Genomic DNA, 25,290 nt, shown 5'->3' on the forward strand with positions numbered 1-25,290 from the left:
CTATCGCCACCACCACCACTCACTATCACCACCACAACCACATCCACTCACTATCACCACCACATCCACTCACTATCACCACCACAACCACATCCACTCACTATCACCACCACAGCCACTCACTATCACCACCACCACCAGACAGTATCACCACCACCACCACCATCACCACTCACTAACAGCACCACCACAACTCACACCATCACCACTCACTAACAGCACCACCACAACTCACTATCACCACCACCACCACATCCACTCACTATCACCACCACCACCACTCACTATCACCACCACCACCACTCACTATCAACACCACCACCACTCACTATCAACACCACCACCAGTCACTATCACCACTACCACCACTCACTATCCACTCACTAACAGCACCAACACCAACACCACCACCACTCACTATCACCACCACCACCACCACTCACTATCACCACCACCACAACTCACTATCACCACCACATCCACTCACTATCACCACCACCACCACTCACTATCACCACCACTACCACAGCCACTCACTATCACCACCACCACCACTCACTATCACCACCACCACAACTCACTATCACCACCACTACCACATCCACTCACTATCACCACCACTAACACCACTCACTATCACCACCACAACCACATCCACTCACTATCACCACCCCCATCCACTCACTATCCCCACCACCACCACTCACTATCACTATCACCACCACCACATGCACTCACTATCACCACCACCACCACCAGTCAGTATCACCACCACCAGTCAGTATCACCACCACCAGTCAGTATCACCACCACCACAACCACTCACTATCAGCACCAACACCACAAGTCAGTATCACCACCAACAGTCAGTATCACCACCACCAGTCAGTATCACCACCACCACCACCACTCACTACCAGCACCAGCACCACCATTCAGTATCACCACCACCAGTCAGTATCACCACCACCACCACCACCAGCACTCACTATCAGCACCAACACCACCAACAACAGTAAGTATCACCACCACCAGTCAGTATCAGCATCACCACCACCACCACCACCACCAGCACTCACTATCAGCACCTGCACCACCACCACCAGTCAGTATCACCACCACCACCAACACTCACAATCAGCACCAACACCACCACCATCAGTCAGTATCACCACCACCACCACCACTCACTAACAGCACCAACACCACCACCACCAGTCAGTATCACCACCACCACTCACTATCACCACCACCACTCACTATCATCACCACCACACACTGTCACCACCACCACTCACTATCACCACCACCACTCACGATCACCACCACCACCACTCACTATCATCACCACCACTCACTATCACCACCACCACTCACTATCACCACCACCAGTCAGTATCACCACCACCAGTCAATATCACCACCGCCACCACTCACTAACATCTCCAACACCACCACCACCACCATCACCACTCACTATCAGCACCAACACCACCATCACCAGTCAGTATCACCACCACCACCACCACCACCACCACCACTCACTATCAGCACCAAAACCACCACCACCTGTCAGTATCAGCACCAACAGTCAGTATCACCACCAACAGTCAGTATCACCACCACCAACACTCACTATCAGCACCAACACCACCACCACCAGTCAGCATCACCACCACTACTCACTATCACCACCACCACCACTATCACCACTCACCACCACCAACACTCACTAACAGCACCAAAACCACCACCACCAGTCAGTATCACCACCACCAGTCAGTATCACCACCACCACTCACTATCAGCACCAACACTACCACCACCAGTCAGTATCACCACCACCACCACCAGTCAGAATCACCACCACCACCACCACCACCAGTCAGAATCACCACCACCACTAGTCAGTATCACCACCACCAGTCAGTATCACCACCACCACCACTCACTATCAGCACCAACACCACCACCAGTCAGTATCACCACCCCCACCACTCACTATCAGCACCAAAACCACCACCACCAGTCAGTATCACCACCAACAGTCAGTATCACCACCATCAACACTCACTATCAGCACCAACACCACCAACAGTCAGTCTCACCACCACCAGTCAGTATCACCACCACCACCAACAACACTCACTATCAGCACCAACACCACCACCACCAGTCAGTATCACCACCACCACCACTCACTATCACCACCACCACCACCACCACTCACTATCATCACCACCACTCACTATCACCACCACCACTCACCACTCACCATCATCACCACCACTCACTGTCACCACCACCACTCACTATCACACCACCACTCACTATCACCACCAAGCCCACCTCTATCTGCCCAACAGACACAGCTTCCACAGCGGCAGCCAAGAGAGCCTAGGCTATGCACAGTGTGTGCATGAGTGTGTGTGTGGTGTGTGTGAGGAAATATAGAAACATGCAAACACATTCACATGCACTTACTCACAAGCACACATGCACACAGACATCTGTCCGAGCTCAGGGTTGGAGAGCCTGTGAGAGTGTGGAAAGGAGATTTTTACTTAGAGAGTGTGTTCCTTAGTCACACATACACCTACACACACATATGCACCCTAGCCTCACTGTGTATGTGATTCAGAGCAATGATCAATCAATCAACTGGCCTTTTATCGTTTGATTTGTATATGCATCAAACTGTCATTTAAAAGGCCCTGCACACGGATTGACATTGAAGTTGTCTGCTCTCGGGCCTAATAGATCAACACAACTGATCCCAGTTCAGTATTAATGTCATTACATTACAGTACAGAGGAAAACACAGTGATGTAGATCCACGGCACTGATCCCAGTTCAGTATTGATGTCATGTAGCACCGATAGCAGATTGATTTGTCAACCATGGTTGGGCTCTCAATTAATTACATTATTACTTGCAATACACTACAGAGGGGAGATCCTAGTACTGCTGATCCCAGTTCAGTGTTGATGTCATCTTGTTACATTACATTACAGTGCAGTGCAGAGGGGAGAGCCTAGAGTAGCCCCGCTGCTGATCCCAGTTCAGTTATTGATGTTCTGTCGCCCCCCAAGGCTTTAGATTGAGAAGAGACCTGACTCAGCACCCGGACAGAGATGGACTGACCATAGGGAAATTCTGGCAAATTCCAGATGGTCTGGTCCACATATAGCCCAGCAGGTCTGTCTAAGTTTGAGTTTCCATGCAGAAATAACATTATTTGGCTAATAATAGAGCCTCAAGGGAAAACAAAATGGGCAAGTGTGGGGCCCTCGAGAAAAAATATTGTGCCAGTGTTTTAGAAATGCCAGGGCCTATTTCTGGTCCCAGTCTGTCCCTGTTTACGAGCCAACAATGAGAAACACACACCATCAGCCATTGTTCAAAATCACTCTGCCACTGACCTCATTGATAATAACAGCGCCTGCTGGCTACTGTATATGCAGTAGGGGCTCTTTGATTAGGGTTGACAGCGGATTGGCGGGAAATGATAATGAAGATGCAATACTTTGACCTTAAATGTAAGTTGTATGTGATGCAATAATGATGTATTGGAATTTTTTTTAAATCAAATTAGTCACAACTACACAGTATAAGAAATGGATGAACATGATTTCAGAGTTTTGAATATGGAAAGTCACCATATAAGCATAAAAAGTTGTAATAGTTGTATATGGCTATAATCCATTTTCCAGCATGTAATGCCCTTGTTGAGCCCTTGTCACTATGACTAATGGCTATGTCATGCAGTATGGCTCTGAGCACGACCATGTTTTTGTGTTTGGATGATTCCAAGATGTCCGCATACTTCCTATATAGTGCACAAATGTTGAACAATGGCCCATAGTGCACTGCTTTTGACCTGGTCGAAGGTAATGCATTACATAGAGACTAGGGTGTTATTTGGGACGCACTCTGTGTCCTTGACTTTCTGATCCAGTACTACCCAGACGGTGTCCCAAATGGCACCCTATTCCTTAATAGTGCACTATTTTTTTTACCTTTTTTGACCTCATATGTACGGAATAGGATGCAATTGGGGACGCAAGCCCACTGTGTTCTGGATCCCACCGCTGCCACCTGCCTGAGTCAGACCTCTAAACATCATCTGTCAGCAAATGAGGAGGGGGAGATGTACTGCAGGGATTTTCCTTTTTTTACAAGGAGAGATAATGTAGTACTGCTGCCTTCTCCCTCCCCCTATCCCACTTCCTTTTTCTCTCACTCTGTCTCTGTTCCCATCTGTCTTTATATCTTTCTCTGATTCTTTCGCTAGCCCTCTCTCTTTTCCTCTCCTCTTCTGCTTCACCTCTCCCTCGCTCCCCTTTCTATCTCTCTCTCGCTCTCCCACTCCCTCTTTCTCTCGTGCTAAGCTCTCCCCTCTGTCTCTACATTTTTCGATGTACCCCCTCTCTCTTCCTCTCTCTGTCTCTAAACTCTCCACACCCCTCTGTCTATCTTCTGTTCTCTATTTCTCGCGTTACTGCTCTCTCTTTCCTTTCCTCTCCTGCTTGCTCTCTCTCTTCTCCCTCTTCCCTTCCACTCTCTACCCTCCTCCTTGACCAACACTTTGTGCATTCACTCTCTTTCCTCTGCTGCTTCTCCTCTGTTATCCCACCTCCCCTCTCTCTCCTCCCTCTCTCTCCCTCTCTCCTCCCTCTCTCCTCCCTCTCTCTCTCCCTGTCTCCTGTGAGCGGTCACAGAGTTCATTTCCCCAATAACCACTGGTCCAGGGTCAGATTGTTTGGTGTCCTCCTTATGGTTAAACATGATTTGGGGTTGGGAAATCTGTTGAAGGCTCTATCCTAGATCTGTTGAGGGCTCTAATTACCTCAGCTGTTCTGTTCAGTAGGAACCCTTGTTGCAACTGTCAATTCAATTACCATGTTTACATAGAAAATATACTTTATGCTAACATTATGTGACTTCCCATAAGAAGATAAGAGCACATGTGTCTTTTTGATTGCTATTTAACTAAATCTTCTTATCCGATGTAATGTTCCTAATCCAATTGCAAAGATATTTTTCAGACACAGGTGTAGTATCTTAATTTGAGCCAGTTTGCTACAGCAGGAAAATAATCTTGCAGCAACAGGAAATGTGAATTATTATGTGGATTATAATTCATGGACATTTTTGTCAAGTCTGAAATCGATGTGGTAATTACAAACTTCCGAAGCCTTTTCAAACCTCAAATACACTACAAATGTTTAAGTTCTCCGGCAACAGGGCGATCAAATTAATAACTACATCTGTAAGGTCCTCAGGAGGCAAATGAACGGAAACAAACAATAACAACGGTACTTGAAACAATCGTATTGTCTAATTGAAATAACTATTGAACTGCAGGACATCTTGCGGATTGTGCCTTTAAACTCAGGCAATGCACCATACAGTACATGCTATAAAGTGTTAGGTTGACCACAATGCAATTAGGAAAACGGCACTGAAATCAAAAGCCAATCACATCGGCCACAGTCGGAAGAGGAAACATGCAGAGACACATGTAAACATATAGATTCAACTGACTTACTACACAGAAACACAACCATATCACAGACACAGTGACACACACTGAGCACAAGACCAAGTGTGTTAAAAACACAAACTTTCTGTCATTTGCGTGGTATTCCCGCACCTGAGAGATGCAGTCGGCAACTGACAGAGTGGGGATTTGAACCAGGTTGGGGAGGTCAGGAGCGTGACACACACACACGCGCACGTGTGTGCACACACACACACACACACACACACACACAAAATCAATGATGGATCCACCACTCTCTCAGTTTTCCCTTCTGCATGAGTGCACTCAAACATGCACATACACACTTGCACGCACAAACACACACACGCATGCACCCACACTAACCTCTCTTGCAGTATCTAGAACACATTGTGCCTGACAGTAAGTACTACGATTGGGTGTACTCCTTTTCCCACAAGCCCCTGCTCACTGGCTCCAGTGCAAGTCGTTTCACTCCTGTGGGGATATCTGATCCGCATTGGAATCCTGTCAGTTTCCATCTCTCTCCATCTCCCTCTCTCTACTCTTTTTTCCCTCACTGTCAGTTTCTCTCTGTCTCTCTAATTCCCCCTCTCCACTGTCTCCTTTTCTGCTTCCCTCTCCTCTCTCCGTCTCCCTGTCTCCCTCTGTCTGTCTATCTTTCTAGGCATCTGCCTCCCTCTCTCCTCTTTGTCTCCCTATCTGCCTCTCTCTCTTCCTCTCTGGTCTCCCTTTCAGTATCTCTCTCACGCTCTCTCGCTATCTACCTCTAAATATTCACTCTCTTTTCTTCATATCTCTCTATTACTGCATCTATCTTGCACAGTTATAGAAACCTGTCTCAGGAGGCTAGTATTATAACAGCCAACCTCAGTTTCCAATAGCTGGGCCCCACTACTGCACCATGTCTACAAGGAACTGTTCTGTATCCACAGACGCTGACCCAGGGTATGAGATGCTATGGGCCCTGGTCAAAAGTAGTGCACTATATAGGGAATAGGGTATCATTTAGGATGCTGCCATAGAGCGGCTCACTATAGACGGGCAATCCATCTTATTGAGGACGGCTCTGTCACACCCTGATCTGTTTCACCTGTCCTTGTGATTGTCTCCACCCCCTCCAGGTGTCGCTTATTTTCCCCGGTGTATTTATCCCTGTGTTTCCTGTCTCTCTGTGCCAGTTCGTCTTGTATGTTCCAAGTCAACCAGCGGTTTTCCCGTTCTCCTGATTTTTGCTTTCTCCTTTTTCTAATCCTCCCGGTTTTGACCCTTGCCTGTTTCTGGACTTTGTACCCGCCTGCCTGCCTTGACCACGAGCCTGTCTGCCACTCTGTACCTCCTGGACTCTGATCTGGTTTTGACCTTTTTGCCTGTCCACTACCATTCTCTTGCCTACCCCTTTGGATTAATAAACATTGTAAGACTCCAACCATCTGCCTCCTTTGTCTGCATTTGGGTCTCGCCTTGTGTCTTGATAGGCTCATAATAATGGCTGGAATGGAGTGTTGGGACTGGAATGGAGTGAATAGAATGGTATCAAACACACAAAAATCGTGTTTGTTACCATTCCATTTGCTCCACTCCAGCCTCTATGAGCCGTCCTCCCCTCAGCAGCCTCCACTATATTGCGGCTAATGTGGATAGTGTAAGTGAGAGTGTTTGAAATTGTCACGCCTGCTCCCGCTCTTCTCCCCCCTGGCGCTCGACGGGGCCAGGCTGCCCTGCATTACACACTCCCGCCACCATCATTACGCACACCTGTCTTCCCTCGTCACGCGCATCAACGATATTGGATTCACCTGGACTCAATCACCTGTTTATTACCTCCCCTATATGTGTCAGTTCCCCAGCTCTGTTCCCCGCTGCTGCATTGATTGTCATCTGTCTTTGTGTTTCCCAGTTCTCACGCTGTTCCTGTCCTGTTGCATGTCTGTTCCAAATGAAATGTCAACTCCCCCTACCTGCTTCTCTTCTGCAGCGTCGTTCCTTACAGAGACGTGCAATTAAACATTTTGAATGACATGAATTTTCCAACACATGTTGCTGTAATAACATTTCATTCACATTACACATCATGGAGGCAAATGTTAATTTGTACCGGAATCCTAGAAGGGTTCAAGAGGTGCACGTTTGACCATGGTTCTTAATAACCTTGAACTAATAAAATACAGTATTTACCCCAAGACCTGAAAATGTTCAGTATGTGTAAGTATGACGGTTAGAAATAAAAAAGACCAATAGAAGAACATCTGCATTGACCTATGGTCCCATTATGTTCCGCTTTTCAGACACTCGCAGCATGGTTCATGCCATTTCAACTCAGTCACGGCAGGAAGTGCTGCAGCAAGAGTTGAAATAATATGAAACGATTCTACGAGAATGAGAATTAACTTCCTGAATGAACTGAATTGAAATGGAATTGAGCCAAACCCTGGTAGACTACAGTATACACCAGTACAGGCTACTACTCCAAAGCCTCCAAGATATGTCCATCAGGTTGGATATAACTGCTTCAAAACATCCCTAAGAGAACCAATAGTGTGATTGTGTTGATGCTTTTCTTGCTAGCCTGTACACCAATTTAGGCTCCTACTTAATGACGTCAAATGTCAGTGATTATCTTGGATATAACTGCTTTTAATAACACAACCAAAATCCCTACAGGGGAACCAACATAGTTTGTGTGATTTATGTTTATGCTTCTCCTTCACAGTAACATGACTCAAAGGTTTCTGAAAGAGAGAGCGAGAGAGAGAGAGAGAGTGTTTTGACAAAAGGTCACGGTAGGGTCACAGCTCTGAGTGAAAGGTCTCATGGGAGAGATGGAATGAAAGGGGGGGGATCATAAAGAGAGCGGGAACAAAAGCAGGTTCAGCTCTCCTGAGACAGACAGGCAGATCATTTTATCTGTTTAATAATGTAGCAAACAAGTGTGGCTGTACACATGAATAAGTGAAGGAACTTAGAAGCTGTTTCGGAAGGCCCTTGAAGGGAGGTGTTCCTCTCTTAGAAATTTCAAAAGGAATTATTTGTACAATAGATTATATAGAAATGCCTTTAATGTCAATAGCATTTCTCAAACTCAACTGAATCTCCAATGGTCACGTAAAATAGTGATTATACTATTATACTATTGTTTGTTGTGCATGTATGGAATGTAATGCAATTTTGAATGAAGAACAAAGCGGCAACTACATGACTTGTTTATGTTTAATGAGTAAAGCGGATTACAGTAGTGTTACAGTAGTGTAATTACAGTAGCATACAGTACTAATAAGTATGGTGGATAACACTAGTGTTCTTGGTTTCAGCATACACACTAATAACAGACATATTGGAAGAGAAAGTTGAGATATACACAACTAATAAGTCAAGCAACCATTGACTGTGAATGAACAGGGATTTCTGAATCTCACTGCAATATTGTTCATCTTCATGAAACGTTCACAAGCAAGCTACTGTTCGGCTCCTTCGTATCTTTTTAATAGGTACCTTGCCAGAATCTAATAACCACATTGCGATCAATAAATACATCCAGAAACTCCGATCAAGTGCAATCCCGGGACTTGGGGCTAATTGGACTTCTGCTTACAACAGCACTAACCTCATCCGTCGATCCAATGTGCTTTAAAATTACAACCACCGAGTGTGTATTATAATAACAAAGATTCATTTTGTGTTCAGATTAGTATCGACAGAGAATGACTATGTGGTTATCATCATTTATTGGTGTTTACAGAGCCCTCTAAGCCTCATAGGAACCCCTTGTCTCTATGAAGAAGTAATTACATTGAATCTGTTGAAAATACAGTTTTAGTCGGGCAAAAACTTGAGTCCTTTTGTTCCGTACCTTATCCTAAAATGTATTACAGTAAGTTTATGGTAAAACTACCATAAACATAATGTAAATTGCCAATCATATCTAGCAAATAACAAATGACGTGTAAAAAGTGTATTATGTGAACTGTAAGACTTAAATTGTTAATTGGTAGCTTTCCACACACTTGGGATACATCTCCATTACAATCTAGGATGTTTTTAATCTCAATGGCATCAGTCATCCTATTATATCAATGAGGACTATATTGCTGAAATAAAAAACAAATAGCAGTTCACAACAGTATGTCCAAAGCTATGGCTAATCACATAATATGTTATGTGTGCCTCCCCACCGGAGACCGGAGTTCAATCCCCGCCTGTACCCTTCTGACTTTATCTCCCCTCCTACACTTCTAACCTGTCTCAATAAGGTATAAAAATACAACATGAGAGTGTAATTCCAATCTTACACGCTCTATAGCACCAGGCTAGCATATTGAACATCCTCTCCTCTGTCACTCGGTAGTACAGTAATCCATTAGACTGGAGAGATTCACACGGCCGAAGGATTGATCAGTGATCGGCCCTGCAGAAGAGCTGGAGTGGAAAGACTGCAGACTGACAGCACAGTTGGTGCCCCCCCCCCCCCATTTACTTCCAGCAGCCACTGAGATCAATAGAGACAGAGAGAGATAGAGATGGGGGAGAAAGGGCAGCGTAAAGAGAGAGGAGGGAGGAGAGAGAGAGATAGAGACAGATTGAGAGAGAAAAAAGAAGGCCATTAGATGTAAGACTTTCTGAGGAAATGATACTCGTAGACACAATCAGAGCATGCAAACTGATCCCTTCACCTTCCCCATCATTCCCGCTGGACATGATCAACTCATTCTCCAATTACCAAAGATTCAAAGTGAGTTGTAATGAATTTCATCCTCATCATTACAGACTTCATATTCCGAATATCAACAAAGGAAAGTGATAATCAGTTCTAGTTTGAGCAAATTGAGCCCCACAGTTTCCTCATCCTCTTATGTATTCTCAGGAACTGTAAAGCGCGCTCTGTCAATTTAGTTATTTCCGCACAGTTCCTGTCACCGCAGCCCTCTTCCTGCTGTTGTTGCCAGGTAACGACACAACTGCGAATCAGAGGGCTGTAATTTCACACGGGAAGCTCCCAGACAGCTCCGCAATTAACACGTTTCAAAGTAATTTAGTGCCAGACTGGAACTGTTCCGATATGCACACTTAAAGGGGAAATCTGAATTTCATACAATAACAAAGTGCCACAACTGAGGGATGGGGCAGGATAAATGTAAGTACTCTCAAATTCATACACAAAGCTATGGACACAAGGACTGACCATCCATGAGATCACAGTTATACTTTGAACCATGTTTTGAAGCTTTACAATTGCATTGTTTACAAACAGTACAGTTAAACAGGCTTTCATTTTGGCAGTGGTGGAAAAAGTACCATACTTTTGTAAATTGTCATACTTGAGTAAAAGTAAATATATCTTAATAGAAAAGGACTCAAGTCAAAGTGAAAGTCACCCAGTAAAATCCTATTTGAGTAAAAGTCTAAAAGTATTTGGTTTTAAATATACTTAAGTATCAAAAGTAAATGTAATTGCTAAAATATACTTAAGTATCAAAAGTAAAAGTATAAATCATTTCAAATCCCTTATATTAGGCAAACCAGATGACACCATTTCTTTATTTTTTTAAAAGTTACGGATAGCCAGGGGCACGCTCCAACACTCAGACATCCTTTACAAAGGAAGCATGTGTTAAGTGAGTCTGCCAGATCAGAGGCAGTAAGGAAGACCAGGAATGTTCTATTGATAAGTGTGTGAATTAGACCACTTTTGTCACGACTTCCACCGAAGTCGGTCCCTCTCCTTGTTCGGGCGACGTTCGGAGGTCGACGTCACTGGCCTTCTATCCATCGCCGTTCCACTTTTCATTTTCCATTTGTTCTGTCTGAATCTTACACACCTGGTTTCAATTCCCCAATTACTTGTTCATTGTTTAACCCTCTGTTCCCCCATGTTTGTTTGTGAGTGATTGTTTGTTATATGTACGGTCCGTATTGTGGGCTAGGTATATTCGAAGTGTATTTGTATATCTTGAGTAAAATGATGTGTATTACTCATCTCTGCTGTCCTGCGCCTGACTCCTCTGCACCAGCTACACCAAGACCTATTACAACTTTCCTGTCCTGCCAAGCATTCATAACGTAACGAGTACTTTTGGGTGTCAGGGAAAATGTATGGAGTAGAAAGTACATAATTTTCTTTAGCAATGTAGTGAAGTAAAAGTAAAAGTTGTCAAAAATATAAATAGTAAAGTACAGATATCCAAAAAACTACTTAAGTAGTACTTTCAAATATTTTTACTTAAGTACTTTACACCACTGCGTTTTGGGTTCTAATGCGGTAGGCAGTTTAACTAAGACCATGAGACATTTGTAAGTTATATTCCTCAAGAATCAATGGGTGTATATCCAAAAGTTGATGTTTCAATCAAGTTATCGTATGGTAGATGTGGTAGGTATGGGTCCTTTCCCTATTTGGCTTGTTTCTGAGGCAACGATGCGACAAGTAAATAAGTGAATCAATACAGTCTAGAATCTATAGATCTACGTCTCTGTGGCAATGGTTTTCAACATGGTTTCCAAATTTTTGTTCCAGACTAGCACTGTTAGAGCCGATTCAGACATATTTGTATTAAAGACAGAACATACAGAGCTCCATGTATGTATTTGTAAATATATGAAATATGAATGTATGTGAAAAAATATATTAAGTAGGTACCTTTATGATCTGTATTTACCTGATTGAGATATATTCCTTTGGCATTACAGTACCTTAGTTTTTGGCTCCCCCTCTTGCCCATTCATTGTACGTGGATAAAGGCAGGAAGTTGGGCCTTCGGGGGCGGAGGTACTGTAGTCCTAGCTAGACTCGGGAGCAGTATAGTCTTTTGACCATACATAAATAAACCATATTATTTATTTTCATTTCAAGTAATCTATGCTTTAAGTTGATTGGAGAATATTTTTTTGTTATATACACTGCTCAAAAAAATAAAGGGAACACTTAAACAACACAATGTAACTCCAAGTCAATCACACTTCTGTGAAATCAAACTGTCCACTTAGGAAGCAACACTGATTGACAATACATTTCACATGCTGTTGTGCAAATGGAATAGACAACAGGTGGAAATTATAGGCAATTAGCAAGACACCCCCAATAAAGGAGTGGTTCTGCAGGGGGTGACCACAGACCACTTCTCAGTTCCTATGCTTCCTGGCTGATGTTTTGGTCACTTTTGAATGCTGGCGGTGTTTTCACTCTAGTGGTAGCATGAGACGGAGTCTACAACCCACACAAGTGGCTCAGGTAGTGCAGCTCATCCAGGATGGCACATCAATGCGAGCTGTGGCAAGAAGGTTTGCTGTGTCTGTCAGCGTAGTGTCCAGAGCATGGAGGCACTACCAGGAGACAGGCCAGTATATCAGGAGACGTGGAGGAGGCCGTAGGAGGGCAACAACCCAGCAGCAGGACCGCTACCTCCGGCCTTTGTGCAAGGAGAAGCACTGCCAGAGCCCTGCAAAATGACCTCCAGCAGGCCACAAATGTGCATGTGTCTGCTCAAACGGTCAGAAACAGACTCCATGAGGGTGGTATGAGGGCCCGACGTCCACAGGTGGGGGTTGTGCTTACAGCCCAACACCGTGCAGGACGTTTGGCATTTGCCAGAGAACACCAATATTGGCAAATTCGCCACTGGCGCCCTGTGCTCTTCACAGATGAAAGAAGGTTCACACTGAGCACGTGACAGACGTGACAGAGTCTGGAGACGCCGTGGAAAACGTTCTGCTGCCTGCAACATCCTCCAGCATGACCGGTTTGGCGGTGGGTCAGTCATGGTGTGGGGGGCCGCACAGCCCTCCATGTGCTCGCCAGAGGTAGCCTGACTGCCATTAGGTACCGAGATGAGATCCTCAGACCCCTTGTGAGACCATATGCTGGTGCGGTTGGCCCTGGGTTCCTCCTAATGCAAGACAATGCTAGACCTCATGTGGCTGGAGTGTGTCAGCAGTTCCTGCAAGAGGAAGGCATTGATGCTATGGACTGGCCCGCCCGTTCCCCAGACCTGAATCCAATTGAGCACATCTGGGACATCATGTCTCGCTCCATCCACCAACGCTACGTTGCACCACAGACTGTCCAGGAGTTGGCGGATGCTTTAGTCCAGGTCTGGGAGGAGATCCCTCAGGAGACCATCCGCCACCTCATCAGGAGCATGCCCAGGCGTTGTAGGGAGGTCATACAGGCACGTGGAGGCCACACACACTACTGAGCCTCATTTTGACTTGTTTTAAGGACATTACATCAAAGTTGGATCAGCCTGTAGTGTGGTTTTCCACTTTAATTTTGAGTGTGACTCCAAATCCAGACCTCCATGGGTTGATAAATTGGATTTCCATTGATTATTTTTGTGTGATTTTGTTGTCAGCACATTCAACTATGTAAAGAAAAAAGTATTTAATAAGATTATTTCTTTCATTCAGATCTAGGATGTGTTGTTTAAGTGTTCCCTTTATTTTTTTGAGCAGTATATATATAAGAAGAAGAAACCTTTTTTTGTTGTTGCACCATATCCCCGGATCTCATTGAATGTTTTGCCATTTGGCTTTTGGGAACTTCGAATGTGGACTGTATGCGTCTGAAACAGCCACATTTCAGGCTTGGGCAGTGGCTATGGTCAATTGGTAAGGAAGCCCCTACAAGCACTAGCAGTTTGGGGGGGGGGGGGGGGGGGGGGCAGTGCCCCTGTGACAACAATTTTGGACCCCCTTGTGGCCCCCCTAAATGTGGAGTATGAAATAATTTTTACATAACTAATTTTTGTTATCGTTCTTTTTTTACATCCGTTATTAGACAGTGGCAACGCAGAACATGGTCTTATGCCTGCTAATGCCAGCAATGCAGTGAAGAAAACGATGTGACAACAATAACGTCTAATGTAACTGGCCCCTCTAACAGTACAACTGGCCCCAGCTTGGCCCCCCCAGTTGAAATGGTCTAGAACCGCCACTGACTACAAGTACTAACACTCCTAACATACCTGATTCAAAAAGTCAGGGGCTTGATGATTAGTTGAACCAGGTGTGTTTGTGCTGGACTATAACAAAAATGTCACTATTTGAGATTTGAATGCCAATGTTTCAGAATGGATAGGGCTGAAAACCACTTGCCTATAGAATCTTGGTGATTACAGCTCTAAGACAGGCAAAGCGGAGGTGTGCTCCCAAGTGTTGCCAACTAATTTTCAGGGTAAGTTGCTAGAGGCAGGTTGATTTGTTGCTAAAAGTTGTTAAATGACGTTGTGATGTCATTGCGTGATAACGTAAAACATCATTATGTAGAATACACAATAATGTTACTCAAATTGACTGGCCATCTCGGCGAAAAATATGATTTGACATTTGTTCAGGTACAGACTCTTTTCTGTACTTCTGGCTGTACAATTTTGATTGAGACATGTTGATTGATGTTGCAAGTTCTGTTCAAGATCAAACATTCGTGACCAACTATATTCATTGGGTTTGGCTCGTCGATCCCGTACTACTGCTGCTGCAGTCAGCCAACAATGCACTTTTGCAGCCAGGCACGTGTGTTGTGACTGAGTGTGTGACAGAGAAAATCGTTTTTGTGTCATTTAGAGGGAAAATGCATTTTAGCGTTTGAGTCACTTTTCAAAAGTTGCTAAAAGTTCCAAATACATTTTTAAAAGTAGCTAAATTTGTTTCTAGGTGCTGTTTGAAAAAAAAGTTGCCAGGGTAGTCTGAAAAGTTGCTAAATCTAGCAACAAAATTGCTAAATTGACATCACTGGTGCTCCTTTCGTCAATTGAGTAAACCTGTGCTGAGAAGTGGATAGCATAGTTGACTCCCCTGTCAATCATTAGATTTGACACAAACCTGTGGGATTTCCTAGAGACGGGGGAACGGATTAGTTCGAGGAGTGAGATTGTATTGCTTCTTGTCGACACAATGCCTCTGATTCAGATGGTAATTAAAAAAACATTGGGTTCTGTAAATTCACAATGTGGTCTACTTTCACTTCCTGGTCAGCAATAGAGAAGGAAATCCAGAACGTTTGGTAGCCAAACGAACCCCTCACATGTAAGTTTGTGTAAATTCAACTGAAATAACTTTATTCATATTAGTCAGTGTGAATGGGGATGTAAAAGTACCACAGAGAAGTTAGAAATCTCAGACTATGACAAAGCAGAAATTAGAGTTATGTTTACTTACCAAACTATTGTATACTACTTAGATTCAGATGAATTCATAGCATGATGATTTTGGAATAAATTGTGGAATTTTGTGTTACTCTTTGTCTTACTCTACTCTTCAAAGGGATAAACTGCTATTTTAGGGACTGAGGGGGACTGAGGGGGAAATCCCGATACACAAAGAATGGACCAAAAAGGGAAATGAAAATAGACTTAAGGAAATGGTAGATTGTTGTAATGGAACAGTTTATCTTGTTTCCACAATTCATTTGAGGTTCTCTATTTAAGTAGATTTTTTTGTTGGTATCTGTACTTTACTATTTATAATTTACTACTTTTATTACATTCTTAAAAAAACAATGTACTTTTTACTCCATGCATTTTCCCTGACACCCAAAAGTACTGGTTACATTTTGAATGCTTAGCAGGACAGTAAAATCACTTATCAAGAGAACATCACTGGTCATCCCTACTGCCTCTGATCTGGTGGACTCACTAAACACACATACTTAGTTTGTAAATTATGTCTAAGTGTTGGAGTGTGCCTCTGTAAATTAAAAGAACAAGAAAAGGGTGTTGTCTGGTTTGCTTAATGTAAGGAATTTGAAATTATTTTTACTTTTGATATTTAAAACCAAATACTTTTAGACTTTCACTCAAATAGTGTTTTACTGGGTGACTTTGACTTGAGTCATTTTCTATCACGCAACCTACTTATTTTATTCATTTTATTTACACATTTTCCAATTAACTTTTTGCTTGATCACTATCGCCATCTCCTGGACAACAGCCAGTAATGTTTAGAAATGGTCTGTTTGTGTAACCTTTATTTAACGAGGCAAGTCAGTTTAAGAACAAATTCTTATTTACAATTGTCTACCGTTAACTGCCTTGTTCAGGGGCAAAACGACAGATTTTTACCTTGTCAGCTCGGGGATTCAATCCAGCAACCTTTCGGATACAGGCCTAATGCTCTAACCACTAGGCTACCTGCAGCCCCTGTTTAGTGAGCTTTGCAGTTATCACAAGGCTGAACAAGTCATTGACATTAAGTTCATCAAATATTATTAAAACTGCAGTCTGCAATTGGTCAATTTTTGGACTTTGAATTAATAATAGCCATTATATTTTGGGTTCAGTTGAACTAAGGTCATTTGGCATTTACATATTATATTCTTCAAGAATCAATATATCATTAGTTTAAAAGTAAACAAATTGATGCACCAATCGCAGACTATAGCTTTAATCTATGTATCGTTTTTTTTAAATCAAAAGGCAAAAATCTAGGCTAGTGAGGGAAGTCTGTGAAAGTGGCCCCTAGACAGTTTATCAACTTCACCAAGACTCTTGTGTAATTGGATGGGCAATGAAAGCGATGCACATGTTTCACTATAGGCTTACTTCAAGTGTCCTAACAGTGAGCAAAAAAAAAAAAACATTTATGGAAAACTATCTTCTAAACATAATTCATATTTTCTATGACTGATAATTGCATGTCTATTAAAGTATATTAGCATAACCTACACAGACACGGACATGAACCAGAAACTTTCAAAGGTGACGCCTTTAAAAGGTTTGCACAGTTGTTTGGGTCATCTTTCCAATGCCATCACGTCAACAACGATAGTGGCCGCCAAAGATCCAAATGTACCCACAAACCTTGCCAGTTTCGTTTTTGAAGAAACTGAAAATCGTCTGACGGAACAACGCACTGCTATAGATATGCGGATCCGTGACATTTCACTTCCACAACACTCCGCTTCATGTCTCAAAGCTTTCTATGCTTCCTCGGATTTACTGTGTATATAACTCTGCAACTTTTACGTTCAAAATGACTGACGATCACCACTCTCCGTCTCAATAAACGACAGCGGGTATGTTCTGTTTTCTTCTTTCAAATGTTAGAATCGAATAGGTTTCTGTAGCCAATGTGTAGCTTATTTTGTTCTGCAGAGTTTTACAGCAGCTGTCAGTTTAACTGTTTCAATTTATTAAAATGTAGATTGTGATTATCTTGTGTGCAAGATGACACAATGGCTCTGATAGTGCAACTGTATACTATATGGGAGAAGCTATGTATGTTTTCTCTCTCTCTCTCTGATGACTCATGATACATCGCCATATAAAAGACGTTGCCAAACCTGTTCACAAATATTCATTGCCAAATAATTGAACTCTTTATATAGCTCTGCTTACTTACTATATACCTATCCATTTCTTTTGCAGTTTTTATAAAAAGCTGTTAAACCACCTGAAGCTATGAATTGGCCAGATATAATCCTCATTCTATTGGCTGTCAATCTGGGTGACCTCATCACTGGCCCTACCCTATGCCACGCCTCTCAAAAGCATCAGAAATCCGAATGCCAGGTGCGAAACGGCTGGGCCGACTGCAGACACCTCCGCCTCAAGGAGATCCCTCCCAACCTGCCCTGGAATATCACTGGCCTGGATGTCTCCCACAACAGGCTGGTGGAGCTACCCCCAGCATCGCTGGCCACTTACCCAGGGCTCGTGCACCTGGACGTGGGCTTCAACAGCCTCACCAAGCTGGAGGACAGCCTGTGTCAGACCCTGGGCCTGCTGAGGACACTGACCGTGCAGCACAACGAGGTACATCAGCTGACGGAGAAGGACCTGAGCAACTGCACCAATCTGACAGAGCTTAACCTGGCTGGCAACAGGTTGAAGCTACAGGGAGAGCCCTTTGTTGCCCTACAGGTAGGGATCTGCCTGGTGTCATGGTGCAGACAATGATGGCAGGGGTTGTGGATGTGTTGATAATGATGATATACAGTACTAGATGATGATGATGATGATACAGATGAGAGAGCGGGGGATGTTCTTGACTCTTCAGGACAATATTTTGTGACCATTTTTTTGGTTTGTTTCTTTCATTTACCATCCATTGAATTGGATTTGGGTTATTCTCTTTTAAGCCTAAACCATAGACAAATTATGATTTGATTGCAGTTGTCTCAGTTACATTTTCTCTCAAACCCTCTTAGAATATCTTTCCATTTTTCACCAGAGTCTGACACTGCTGGACGTGTCCAAAAATGACCTGAAGACAGCCAAGTTGGGCACCTGCCTTCAGCTTCCCAGCCTGGTGACTCTCATCTTGTCTAGCAACAGCATATCAACCATCAGAAAGGATGACTTCTCTTTTCTCAGAAATTCCTCATCCCTACGAGTCCTTCACCTGTCGAATCTAATAACTCTAGCAAAGGTACGAAAGAACCTGTGAAAATGAAAATGGAAATAAAAGTATGTTAATGCTTTCAGCTGCTGACACTAGGAATAAGAACCATGCTCAACCAATCACACCTTTTTTTATGTTGTCAAGATCCCTTCAGTGTTTCCTCTCTTATTTTCTAGGCGTAGTGCAAAGCCACCAAATTAACATCTAGGGCATTTTGAACCAACATTTTCATATTAAACTAATTGATGCCAAATTAGGCAAAAGAGGAACGGAGCAAGGCAGGGTCCCGACAAATACAATGGTAGTGAAAACTGGATCACTCAACGCCTCACTTGAAAGGTTGTAATAATGCGACAGCTCACTCGCCAAAGATGTCAATTCAGCGTTTATTCCACGTTGGTTCAACGTAATTTAGTTGAAATTACATGGAAACAACATTGATTGAACCAGTTTGTGCCCAATGGGATACTATAAATAAGTAGGAAGTTGTAGGTTCAAGGTCTTTTGACAACGTATCTACAGTCTATGGCAGCATCTTGTCCAGCATCTAATCAGCAACTAATCAGTGTTTTTTTCCCCTTGCAGTTTGAGCCTGATTGCTTGAAGCCCATTGCAAGCATATATGAGTTAGTCATGAATGGGAGCAAACTTGGCCCTTCACTCACGTCTAAACTTTGCACAGAGCTTTCTGGGACAGCGATCCGCAGCCTCTCCCTCCAGAAGACACAGCTAGTTACACTAGACAACACCACCTTCAAAGGCCTGGGGAAGACCCACCTCACTACTTTGGATCTATCCCACAACAGCATAGCTAAGATCGGGGACGGCTCTTTCCAGTGGCTGCCCATGCTGGAAGTTCTTTCTCTAGAGCAGAACAACCTCAAGCACCTGACTAAGAACACTTTCCACGGGCTGGGGAATCTGACACGGCTCAACCTGAATATGGCGCTGGTGAAGAGTCACACTTCTTCTTACCCTATTATCGACGACTTCTCCTTCCAGCCACTAGGAGCACTGGAGAGCCTGAGCATGGAGAATACTGCCTTTCGAAACATCTCGGTGTTCACCTTTGCGGGTTTGATGAGTCTCCGCCAACTCCACCTGAGCGGGACCAGCTGCATGGCGCTCAGAATCATCACCAACCAGACCTTTGTGTCCCTCGCAGATTCACCACTTCTTACGCTAAAGCTTACACGCACAGCAATCTCCCGTCTAGACCCTGGAGCCTTCTCCAGCCTGGGCAATCTCACCACCCTTCTGCTGGGCAACAACTCCATCTCCCAGACTCTGACGGGGAAAGAGTTCCAGGGTTTGGGCCAGCTACAGGAGATCTACCTCTCTAACGGCAACCAGAAGCTCATCCTGAGCCCTATGTCCTTCGTCCATGTGCCCGCTCTCAGGACTCTGATGCTGGGGAGAGCTCTGACCAGCACCCAGTATATGAATACCTCTCCGTTCAAGCCTCTGTCCAACCTCACCATCCTGGACCTCAGCAACAACAACATCGCCAACATCAAAATTGATCTTCTGGACGGACTAGAGAATCTGAAGGTGCTGAAGCTTCAGCACAACAACTTGGCCCGGCTGTGGAAGAGTGCCAACCCGGGTGGGCCGGTGCTGTTTCTTAGGGGGCTCCGCAGCCTTGTTGCCCTGGAGATGGACTTCAACGGTCTGGATGAGATCCCTGAGGAGGCCCTTCATGGATTAACCAACCTTCAAGAGCTCAGCCTCAGTGGGAACATCCTGAACCAACTCAAGGACTCAGTCTTCAACGACTTGGGGTCACTCCGGGTGCTTCGGCTCCAGAAGAACCTAATCACGTCAGTGAGGAAGGAAGTGTTTGGGCCGGCTTTGGCCAACCTCAGCCAGCTGGTCATGGAGAAGAACCCGTTCGACTGCACCTGCGAGAGCATCCTGTGGTTTGTGGCGTGGCTGAACGGAACAAACGCCAGTGTGCCGGGCATCAGGGATGAGTATGTGTGCAACACGCCGCAAGCCTACTACAACCGCTCAATCATGGAGTTCGACAGGCTCTCCTGCCTGGACATGACACCATTCCAGGCGCTCTATGTGCTCACCAGCACTGCGGTCCTGACCTTAATGGTGACCTCACTCCTAGTGCGCTTCCAGGGTTGGAGGATTCAGTTCTACTGGAACGTTCTGATCAACCGTACGCTCGGATTGAGCGATGCCAGTTCCAGGGAGGGGAGAGAGTTCAACTATGACGCGTTCGTCATTCATGCTGCAAAGGATAAAACCTGGGTGGAACGAAGCTTGCTCCCCATAGAGGACGAACAGGGGTATAGTTTTTATTTGCTGGATCGAGATGCAGTGCCAGGTGATTCACGACTGGAGTCCATTGTGGAGAATATGAGAAGGTCCAGGAAAATACTATTTGTGGTCACCGAAACTCTTCTCGAAGACTCCATGTGTCGACAGTAAGTAAAATGAACATTGTTATATTTTTTCTAACATGCACGTTACATAAGCTTTGGTAGAGCATGTGTGGTCACTGATCATGGAAAAGAGAACATTAAGGACAGTGGTTGGAAAATCTGCAGGAGTCTTTATTTCAGGAAATGAAAGTAAATCATGTCGTTTTTAATGTGTTATGATAGAAACATCATGGTATTATTACTGTTTTAAAATTAAACTGAACAAGTTTTACTCAAACAGGGGAAGTGAGTTTAGGCAATTCTGGAAGAAGATATGAAACCCAAACAAGCAGTAAAAAAAAAAAACATTTTACACAGAAAATTCTCTTAGCGTCTGGATAACCATTTCTTCATCGGAAAAATAATAATATTTGAGTTCAATAATGATTCAAAAGATTCTATAATGTGTAAACTATGTAAGTACACCCACAACTCAAGTCGCTGTGGATAAGAGTGTCTGCTAAATTACATAAATGTAAAATGCAATTATTCTGAACTCATGACCCTTTTTTTGGCCATGGACCATAATGCACAAAGAATGTCTAAGTGAAGAATGTATATTTAAAGTATCCCCACAGCACTGATCCAAGGCAGGTGTTTCTGTCTATATCCTTGAAGTTTTGAGGTTATTGGCTTAATCTGTGTTCTTGGAAGCTGCTCTAACAGTACAGTATAAACCAGTGTTAAATGTTGCCATTCATTGATTATTATTTGTTTAAACTTTGATTGTATTTTATTGTAGCACTTTTCACGTTTCACCCTTTTGATTTGATTGCACATCTCTCTGGATAAGTGTCAATTACATGTATATGATTGAGATCTGAAATGTTATTCCTGTTATGCTTCTGTACTTCGAGCCTCTTTTACTTGCCCTCTCTGACAAATGCCCTCTTCTGTCTCTCTGCGTTTCTCCCCTTTCCCTTGCCCTCCTCTCCCTGAAAACCACTTCCTCCCATTTCCTTCCCCTCACCTCCCACCATTCTCTCCCTTTCCCCCCAGGTTCATGGCCCACCACGCCCTGCACCAGGTGATCGAGGACAGCCGGGACTCGGTGGTGTTGGTCTTCCTGGAGGACGTGCAGGACTACAAGTTGTCCCGCTGTCTGCTCCTGCGCAGGGGCATGCTTCGTCCACATTGCCTCCTCAACTGGCCCCTGCAAAGGGAGAGGGTGCCCGCCTTCCACCAGAGGCTCCGCATCGCCCTGGGCACCACCAACCGAGTGCAGTAACTTTCTCCATGCCATTATGCTTAGAAGTGTACTGAAAATTTGACTTAAGCCAAATCAGTTATATTGGTCACGTACTCATTTTCCAGATGTTATCACAGGTTCAGCAAAATGCTTATGTTTCTAGCTCCAACAGTGCAGTAATACCTAGCAATACAAACAAATCCCCAAAATGTAAAGAAAGAAATGTCAGAGTTTGGAATATGAATATATACTGTATGTATTTGATGGTGTGTATGGACACTATATGAATAGAAAAGGTGTGCACAGCAGTAGTTCTATTGGATAAGCCTTGAATTGAATACAGTATGTACTATACATATGAAGTGTGTAAAACAGGATGTAAACATTATCATAGCAACCAGTGTTCAATGACTTTGTACATAGGGCGGTAGCCTGCTAGTAACAGGGACTAAAGTTCAGGGCGGGGTACTGGGCGGAGGACGGCTAGTGGTGACTGTTTAACAGTCTGAAGGCCTGGAGATAGAAGCTGTTTATCAGTCTCTCGGTTTTGATGCACCTGTACTGTCTCTGCCTTCTAGATGGTAGTGTGGTGAACAGGCCGTGGCTCGGGTGGCTGAGGTCCTTGATGATCTTCTTGGCCTTCCCGTGACACCGGGTGCTGTAGATGTCCTGTAGGGCAGGCAGTGTGCCCTCCAGGACATCTGACCGCACCACCCACTGGAGAGCCCTGCGCTTGCGGACGGTGTTATTACGTTTATGTAATACGTGGCTATATTTCTTAAATAATGACAGTGGGTGTAAGGGTGTGGAAAGTGTGCAAAAAACTGTTGCTCTCATTGTATGGTTCAGAGTAAAGTTAACGGGGTACACTACTGTTGCTTTCATTCAGTGGCTAAGATTTTAAGGAAGTCTACTTGAAAGTACAATACTGTAGGTTTCAAACAATGGTCAAGGATACAAGGAAGTGTACACTAGAAAGTGTGCAATATTGCAAGTCTCATTTAACCGCTGAACGACAAAGTGGACCTAATGGGCTAAGTGGCACAGTTTCAGTAGCCGAGTGACGTGTAAAAAGTGAAATCTAAGCAAGCCTAAATATCTTATAATACTGAGTGATTGATAAAAAAAATTTCTTTTTTCTTACCAAGCTAAATTATCAAACGTCATTTAGCTTGGTAAGAAAAAACACATCACTAATTGTAAGTGAATTATCAGTCAATATAAGATATAAGAACTTTTTGCAGTGTGGATTTGGAAATGAGACATATCTTAGACCTAGCACTCATTTGTACAGGTGACATTTGACTAAATGGACCCAACATGTTTTTGCACTATACTGTACAGTACATGGTGTCTCTTGCCACACTGTTTCATGGAAGTGTATGTTTGTTGTAACTACCGTTTTTATAGCAGTCTATTTTTAACCCTTGAATTTGGTTATATGATCGTCAAGCCCATTCAAAAGATTAGGGGACAGGACCAGGAAGTATGACGTAGGACAATGTCACTTGTACAGCGTATTGGCAGTTAAAAACTGGGTGAGCACAGAAACTCTGGGTTCATTTGATGTAGAACAGGGTTAGGCAACTAGATCGGGGGGCCGGAACATACAGTAATTATAATGTATACACTGCAAATTGACCACGTCTAAGCCCAAAAAGTGATTTGTATTTGAAAAGAACAATTTTCTATGTTGATTACATTGAGACACGATCAGGTCTCTTTTTAAAAAAATTATTCATAGGAATACTTGGGAACAGATTTCCTAAATTAAACACGCTTAGCGGAATTCTTGACTTCAGTCTTTTTTGACCGAAAACAAAAAAGTATAACTTTGGGGGACCCCCAAAAAAAACACTTCAAGGACGGTTTTTGCCCGTGGGTTGTCTATTGCCGACCCCGATGTAGAAGGTATTGGCCATGTTTGAGAGCATCAATTTTGCTCAGTCGCTGATCATTGACTGATCTACAAATCATAATGAGTAGTTATTTACAAGGTGATTTGCAGATCACTGACAGATTAGATCACTGACTTAACAAAATGCTTTAAAATGTGGTTTCATGGTCAATTACAGTAGGGTTATTTTATAGCATTACTTTAGTATTGCTAGCAGGAGTATTACAACTACACTGTAAAATAACCCACTATTGCACACATTAACCATGTAATGTTCTCTTCATAACCGAAATGTCAGATGAACTTAGAACTTTAACAAACCTACATATTCTTATTTTTCCACTGTGGGAACTGCTTTAATTAGGTCATTTCAGGTTAAGGGTTTGGGACAACTCTATATTAAATATTTGTTTCAGCACTTTTGTACACTTACTTGAAAGTTAGAATTTTGTTTAATAGAGTATGGTTCAACAAAAATGTCTGTATTTGTCTCATGACACCTAGTGTTGATTTGAGTAAACTGCAAGTATATTTGAACACATTCTGTTTTTTCCATCAGTATGCTGTTCAGCATGTCTTTAAAGTTTTCAGTAAAGTTGGATTCTGACATTCGTATTGTTAGTCTTTACTTCAAAACTTTGTGAAAAAATAAACAAATTAACTGAAATCCTAAATCCTTTGCCCTCAAGTGGTCGAGGAAAAAGCTAGGTTTTAAATGTGACATTCTCCCATTTTCTTTTTATTTCGAGGAATAACTTAAAAAATAAAAAAGCATTCCAAAAACTAGCCAGCTTCTGGCCATATCCTTAAAACTGACTTCTAACCAACGGCACAGGAACTATGGGACCCTGAAAGTAAGCCGTTGGCATTTGGGTCACTTAAAACATTCCTTAACTTTAATTTTTTTTAAAGG

General features: G+C 43.4%; 1 protein-coding gene across 1 annotated transcript; it reads left to right on the forward strand.

Annotated features, from left to right (window-relative positions):
* The first annotated feature begins 17,257 nt into the window (after nt 1-17,257).
* tlr3 (toll-like receptor 3) lies at nt 17,258-25,051 on the forward strand. Its single transcript, XM_029749902.1, has 5 exons — nt 17,258-17,528; nt 17,881-18,375; nt 18,686-18,883; nt 19,442-21,294; nt 22,291-25,051. Exons 2-5 carry the CDS (start codon nt 17,914-17,916, stop codon nt 22,517-22,519), a joined length of 2,742 nt encoding a protein of 913 aa, XP_029605762.1. The 5' UTR covers nt 17,258-17,528; nt 17,881-17,913; the 3' UTR covers nt 22,520-25,051.
* The last annotated feature ends 239 nt before the right edge of the window (nt 25,052-25,290 follow it).

The sequence above is a fragment of the Salmo trutta genome, chromosome 4, assembly GCF_901001165.1.
Source record: "Salmo trutta chromosome 4, fSalTru1.1, whole genome shotgun sequence".
In the NCBI taxonomy this organism is placed as follows: Eukaryota; Metazoa; Chordata; class Actinopteri; order Salmoniformes; family Salmonidae; genus Salmo; species Salmo trutta.